The following is a 7,919-nucleotide window of genomic DNA, read 5'->3' on the forward strand; positions in this document are numbered from 1 at the left end:
AGTAGAGAGTCTCCTAATATAATTGGGGTTATGTAGGTAACTGTATCATATACACACTGCACCTTTTCAATGTGCAAAATTAAGTGGGCCGTACATTTATTCGAATCAGTAAAACTCGGAGGACAACTCACCGCTTGCAGTGTGCTCGGTCAGAAGTCGTTTGCGAACCACAGATTTAAGGTCACGTCGCAGTAGGATATTAAACAGACGCAGCGTAGGGCAAAAATTAGCTACCGGCTTTATTCATCTTCATGGTCGTACTAATCTATCTATGCAGCTGTTTGGTCTGCTGCTATAATCAGTAGGCTATCATCGAGTCATATATCTGTTTTAGATAACGAGCTGACGTCAGCACACGCTTCAGTGAACGAACATTAAGGGCTTGGTGCAGTTAGGCCGACGTCAGCACACGCTTCAGTGAACGAACACTCACGAGAGAGAAAAATCATTGCACTTGATGAAGCTACTGGATAGACAGTAAACTCTGTCTATTCGGCAAAGCGGTAAGCTGTTCAGGGGAACTAGATAACTGAACTCGGATGCCCGAGAGACCAAATACTGTTTTCACTCTTGGTAGAACTTATCGATGTCGTTACGCTTTAGGTCTACCGATTCGGTACACCACAACACGAAAGCACGCACCAACCCATGTTAGACTTATTGCCTGAAGCACATGCTGAACAATTTTTGGTACTCGCAATTCAAGGGCAAAAGTTGTAGGGCTTAGTACAATCTCAAACGACCCCCACCAGAGTAGCCAAGTGAGGTGACAGGCCATATATGCCTTCGGATTGTATCAGGGGTATATTACTGATTTTGACGTATGTGTTAATTGTGAACGGCCTATGTGCATTGGTGAACACAATTATCTGTCTGCATAAAGTCATTTTAAAATTCATGTGTGATCGCGAACCGCATATCCTTCCTGTTTCTCTGCATCCCAACCCGTGACCCACGTCAACCTCGGACCCGAGTAAGTAGCGAGAAAAAAGTCGGAAAGAAAATTCGTTCGAACTTGATAGGTCAGGTTGGGAAGCAGAAGGATGGTAGTAACTGATGCGAGCACAAATTCTCACGCACTCGCCGCAAAACCAGCAAATATGAAGACAAAAATGGACTTCTCAGGAGTGCATCGAACGAAAGCTAAAGCGAACGCCTCAGAAAGTAAATACGCTTTGTTCGTTTCATTGTTTCTTAATTTGTGATAATTTGGGGGCAAGGATGGTTGAATAGATGGGAGTGAAGTTCTACAGGACGACCTGACTAAATCTCATCTGTGTGGTCTACAGCCACTTCGTGGCTTGCTATTTTTCCTCCTCGGGGATGGAGGCGGTTGGGGCGTTGATCCATCATCGGACATTTCTTGGGGGCCTTCGTTCTGGTTAGTAGTGCGCTGCGACGTGTAAATCGGAGCTGTTGGTAATGAGACCCTGTTTTTTGGTGCGGCGGTCCCTCCTGATGAAGACGTTTCGTCTACTTCTTTTCTTACCTCTCGGCTATGACTGGGAATGCTTGTTCCAACTTTGTTAGACCTTGGTCCATTGCTGGATGAACAATTGGATGGAACGCTAGATGCATTACGGGTACCTGCTGAACACAGGTTTCTCCGGCAGGGATACGCTGCTGAAGACACTTGGCGGTGGCCCGCTACACTAGCACGCTTTGAAGTACTGTCTCCCGAATGATCAACTCTGTAGGATTGGTCGGCTGATTCCGGACGACGGTTCAAACTGACCGGTCTTGTTTGGTACGCATTAGGTGAAATGAAGTAACGTTTGTACTCACGGAGCTGCTCTTCACGCGTCATACCTGGTGTCGGACGTACTTTCTCCAACCTTTTTGCCAAAGCCTAGCATATAAAAATAAAAGCATAACACGTGCGATGATAGAAACATGGCATATTTTTGAAGTTAGATACAATGTGGCTCACTTGTCAGCACTACCGTCTAACATTGATGAAAAAACATTGTATTTTGTGCCACATGATGGTACGTGATCCTGCGAACACTTCAGTATTATGCCAAGAAAGACGATGATAAAAAACTGAGGAACTGGCTTTCGTGCAATCACTTATAAAGTTCTTTTGGCTTGGAAACAAGGCCATTTGAAGTTGCTATAAAATCCTCAACTCTGGTCAAGTTTTATCTGCCTTCCATTGAACTATCAATTGCTTTATTAGCGGTATCTAGTAATCCAGTTTGCTATTTTCCATACCCACCGGCTGTATTCTACTTTCTCCATGTTCCGCAACTGACGCTAAACTGCGATAAATCAGTTCGTCTTGGTAGCTTACTTGATGGTCATCACTGCTAGTACGAGGGACAGTACCATGAAAATCGAAAATCATTGTTGAAACAACTTCCACGAATAACCGTGGATAGTCGACCAACGTCAGCTCGCACCTAGTTAGAGGACGAGGCATGTCCATACCCCGCCAATTTCAATGAGTACCAACGGAAAAGAAACTATGAGCCAGTTTGAAATGCAAGTCTATACGTATCATGAGTTTCATTAAAACTAGAAAGCCCATCCGTGATTGCCGATTGTCTACCAACGGTTCACAATGTAATCACGGTGAGACGGGACCTCCTTCGTTTTCTCACAGTGTGCAGATTATATTATAACGGGCTGCGTAGTTCTCAGTGGTTGAACCACCGAAGCACGTTGATAGCCTAGTGCATGGTTGGACTCAAGATAACAGACATCTGAGCAGGGTCGCAGATGGGACGGCAAAATCCATAAATTTTACAGTGTCATCCAGTTCCGTTTAGTCTGTCCAAATTGTTTAACTGGGCTTTGGAGTTGTATGCACCAGATTTACGCAAGAAGGGAGCCGGAAGGAGATAACTGCTATTACCCCCTTCCAACTTGTTTTTTTAATGTTCGTTCGAACGTTTATTCACATAAATTAGCGTGAGGCGCGCGACAGTGAGGCCCTGATGACGATGTTGCGATCAGTGATGGTTAACCCCATGTATAATTCTGTGGGCACGAGTTAGCTGAGACACGCCATCGTCATCACCATTGTTGACAGCAATGGCAGAAAACCGCGTGTCTTTTTCATCAAAGGCTTGCGCTGGTTAGATAAAGTTCATTTTCCCAGTATAATCCCGACAGCCTACAACATTTCCTATTATTGTCTAAGATTCCTCAAACCGGTATACATGACAACCTTTTTCTCGAATGTCTTACTAAACCGTTTTTTGGTTGCAACGGCTCCAGATGAAACTGTTTTAACCATGTAAATGTAGACACAATAGGCGCTGAAATTTTGAACGGTATGTGAGTTGATTAGAGATGTGGAATTTGTACTCAACACGAATCAGCACTTATTGTGATGGTTTCGTCTTATAACTGGAGCAAGGAGCTAATGAATCAAAAAGCACAATCAAGTGGAAGTGAGCAATCATGTTGAAATTCAACCGCCAAGGGTGTACCTACATAGTTCTCCATTTGAATCCTCTCTTGTTCTCTAAAGCGATTCAAGGTTGTGTGATACGGTCTGCAGATAACCGTATTTCGACTCGGTAGAAGTTTATTGCCATCGGACAGGGAATCGTTTTTACTGGCCTGTGTGAATTGTTCGTATAATTCATAGAAGGAGGCTGCGCGGTCACTTGGTAGCTGACGGGAATTCGGGTCACGCCATGGAGGGCGAATTCGCATGTTATGTAAACGTCTTGTCAGACTGATCATAGCCTTTTCCAATCTCTCAGCTTTAGCTCGTTCAATTTCGTCGTCTCGTTTTCGCGAGTGACTAGTAACTGACCGCTGTGCAGAGCCGCTATACTCAACTTCCTCCATGACATCGCTGTCGCTAGCTGATTCTTTACGTTGTTGAACCACTTTCTGTTGTCCATGGGACTGTTCCTCCGCCTCTTCGTTCTCCGTAGACACTGCTGAAAAATCTGAATCATAAGACCGTGATAGACTGAGCGTGTTTGAACGCGATCGGGCCCTGCGCTCTGAGGACAGGTCACCTTGGTTACTCTGTGAAGTATCCGATAAGCAAGGGGATGATGGCTGAACTATAGCAAATTTGGTACCACGTTGCAGCCCACTAACAGTAGGTTCTGGTTGAAGCCGGTCACTCCCCGCGGATATTTCTTCAGCGTTCGTACTTTCAGACCTGAGATGGGCAAATGAACACAGCGTTTGACAACAAATTATGAATATGTACGGAATGATCAAACATGGCATTCACACACCCCATGAGACCACAAACGTTTGTCGCCGGGTGCCCACCACCTAGTTGGCGCTCCAAATAATACTTAGTTGCCAGATAACAGGTTCCATCAAGAGTCATACACGGAATTTGTGGGATAATTGGCCCAGTCAACTGGTCTATAAATAGCAAAAGGCGAAAAGTAGACACGGTGTAGTTGGTGGTCGTGTTGATTACGGTATCCTGACAGACCCTTCGTCAGTCATGTTTCAACACGACCACAAATTTGGTTTTCAAGTCATAGAGCTTGACACAGCAGTACATTCGCTGTGCCGATATACCTGATTAAGTTTAAGTCTGACGGAGATCAGGATAACTGGTTGGCCAGTCGAAAAGCTTCAAGAAGCGAAAGAGCAGCCAACGTCTGGTACCATGAGAAGGGCGAACCGCGGCGTTTCCTCGTTCAGATTTCCAACCCAGCCCAGTCTGGTCATGGGAACGAATTACAGCTTCCTTTATTCCAATGTTTTGTTACTCCTTATCCAATTAATTTGCAAGCCAGAAAGGCATATGATTCGATTATCAGGATTTGAAATCTAACAATATAATGCATTCTGTCAGTGGGGCGAGGAGGCGCGTCTTCCACTCCCATGACCCCTTGAAAGTCTTCCAAATTGAAAACTGCTGTTAGAAGGCTCCAGGAACTGCAATATTATGTAGCGGCAAACCTAATGACCGTATGATAGATCTGCACTTGAGGATACATAAAGTGGATGAGGTTTCCTTAGGTTGATACTAGCTACAAGCTACTTACCTGACTGGCTAATAAAATAACCACTTATAACACTGTGATGTGTTACCGACTAGCTTATTCATGCTGGAAAGCAAAACCTGCAAATGTTCAAATTACTAGCAGTGAGGTCGTAGTTCCATGAGATGAGCGCTGCTCATAAATCCTCATAAGGATGAAACAGCTATTCAGCACCTCTTGGAGTTGTGCATAGATTGGCTTCGCCTACATGATGAAATATCCCTTGAAAACCACCAAATCTCCTCGCACTGTAACAAATATCTGCGTGCCTCATTTCTGATCCTTAACGACTAGGTGGTAGTGGAAAGTGAAGCTAATCTTTGCTCTGTGCTCCTTTAAGATAGTGCAATACTTTGGGTTTATTCAACTATTAGGATCATTGTTTCCTTTTAACTCTCGTGACATGAATCCCCTCTCATGTTTACTAGACTGCAAATATTGATCGCAGAGTTCAAGTATTTGGAAGCTCTGTGAGAATGAAGCCTCGTAGTTGTACAAGTTTACGCATTTTCCTTATAACTGGTAAGTGGTGATGTTAAAAATCGCAGTTCATTGAGTAGGTTTCTTTTCCTTGCTTGAACAAGAATTTCCGTAAGCTATTTGGTGGTTTTACCTGTTGCTAGGTATCGTCAGGTAACCTGACTGCGAATAATAGGTTACACCATCAAAAAGTTGAACATGACCAACTAATTTGCGCACGAATAATTGACCCAGAATAAAGTGGGATGAATATCCGCTTTATGACTTTGCACAGGATGGGGAACGCAGCTGCCTTAGGACTGAGTTCGGACAACCTTCAAATAGTTTAAGATTGAGGAAATCTCACTACCAACCCACTATCGGTCAGGATTCCTCAGACGAGCGTAGTCCGCGAATTCAACTTATCCGACTCAGCTTACTCAGACATTTGTTAGTTACCTTGTAAAGAGGAGTGAAAAGTGCAATCCGCACCATATTATGGATCGGAAATGCGGTCTCTATGCGCAGAGGATATGCGATAGCTGACAACATATGACCATCGGTGTCTCCGATGGTCTGGTGGGAACATCGGATTAGCAATGCTGAGGTACGCCAGATGGTCCTAGGAAGAAGGAACTCTCCCGCGACGCATGGATTATCCACGCTTCATAGGTTACGCTAGTTTGGACGAGTACTCCGCATGCCAGAAGACCGTCTGTCTTCTATAGCTTCTTTCGCTCAGCCCTGTGCTTAGTGGAAGCGACCGAGTGGTGGACAGTTTATGGGCTGACAAGGAAGTATGGAAACACCAACCAGTCAACTCAGTCAGGTCGAAAGCTGCCGCCTCCCGGATTCAATTCACCGATGGGTAATAACACTGGTATAAATGGCTTATTTAAACAGTCAGTGGTACTCACGAGTTAAAGCTTTGCGTAGCTACCCTCTTCCTGAATTAGCAGATCATTCCATCGCCTTTAATGCTTGATTATGTTTCCCACTCTCTCCTGTTTTCCCGTGACCGAACTGAGGAGTTGAAAAGTTAAGGTAAGTAGCTGCCCATTGGAGGCGGAACCTGATAAGCTGGGACGTAAATACAGGTCTGTCCGGATTTCAAGCAGAGAGATTGAGAAGGAACCGTGCACGACGTGCACAAAGAGAGAAAATTTTCCTAGTGTTTTGTCGGCAGGTATGTTCTGTAATTTGGTTTGTTTGAACAGCAGCTTGGCCGCTGACGCCCGGTCTTCAGCCATATATAAAGTATCCTGGGGGATTTTCTGTCCTTGCTCGTTTGGATGCTGCTCTATTATCTCAGACTATCCGTGGACATCAATCTGTCTGCCTCCGCCTTTCAAAGTAGATTGCTCATAGGGATGCTGAACAGTCCAGTAAACACAGTGCCATCGGTGGCTAACGGTGGCCAAAGGTGGCTAGCTTTGCCACTGATTCCGTTGGTGAATACAAGTCAAACATAGCATTTGTTGCATAAAAGCCTTCTGAAAACAAATGTAACAGGATACTCTGGATACCGGAGCTCTATTTACGAAGTAATTTTTGAAACCGATTTGTCTGAATGCACCACCGATTAAATATATGAAATTTTTGGGGTCCCATCTTTGGCCGCTTTTAGCCACCGGTGGGGCCATCGGTGGTGCCGCGGTGACGTGTTTACTGGGAGCCTACAACACTATGCTGATCTCCGAGACACTCCTCTAACTGATGATATTTAACCCAAAAGTTGTCTGTCCACCTTAAATCTCTAGTGGTCATCTCACAAGTAGTCTGCTATGCAGAATATCAGCAAGGGCAGAAAATAACATTCTGGAAGAGAGCAAATGGTTTAACCTGTTTCCTGTGATGTGCTTTACTGAAACGAGACAACATACGCGTGGATGCTTCGGCTGACCGATTTGCCCATCGTCCGCGCATCAGCCTCAGTTTAGTAACGTGGTCTAATGGCTGCAAAGCCCTGCTTATCCAATATTTTAGGGTGTTCAGCTAGGCGTATATGCACTAAGGACTCTACACACACTAACTGCCGACTAGCTGCCAGAAAACGGTTGGATAGTGTTTATCATCTAATAAAATGGAATGCTCCAATACAATGGGTATGACAACCGAATGATCGATACCGAAATATATTTTGCCCAAGTTAAATAAACGTACGTCGTGTTGGTGGGTTTCTTATCATTATTAAGATTGTCTTCGAAAAAATCGTAGTCAACAGATTCTGTAAGATCTAGTGATAAGGTACGAAATGAGTCTGGAAATATTTTAGTCGCCATTAGTTGTGTTCATGTGTGCACGTTAAACCGTAAATAGATACTCTGAATATTTAGCTCATTAAAATAAAGTTCGATCCTGTAGCTCATATCAAGCCAAAGGTCCGTAGAACTGCACCCACTGCTGATTTAGTTTCTGCATTCTTGTGGACAAACTGAAGGAGAATGGTTGGCACAGTGGGTAAAGTCGGCCAACAGTACTTGA

At 44.4% G+C, this 7,919-nt stretch overlaps 1 protein-coding gene across 1 annotated transcript; it reads right to left on the reverse strand.

Moving 5' to 3' along the window:
- Positions 1 to 1,007: 1,007 nt before the first annotated feature.
- On the reverse strand, positions 1,008 to 7,735 carry T265_14672 (hypothetical protein; the record flags this gene model as incomplete). Its single annotated transcript, XM_009174699.1, has 3 exons — positions 1,008 to 1,849; positions 3,442 to 4,129; positions 7,599 to 7,735. The coding sequence occupies 3 exons, from the start codon at positions 7,715 to 7,717 to the stop codon at positions 1,271 to 1,273; spliced, it is 1,386 nt and encodes a 461-aa protein (XP_009172963.1).
- Positions 7,736 to 7,919: the final 184 nt, after the last annotated feature.

Source organism: Opisthorchis viverrini, assembly GCF_000715545.1.
Source record: "Opisthorchis viverrini unplaced genomic scaffold opera_v5_241, whole genome shotgun sequence".
Taxonomy (NCBI): Eukaryota; Metazoa; Platyhelminthes; class Trematoda; order Opisthorchiida; family Opisthorchiidae; genus Opisthorchis; species Opisthorchis viverrini.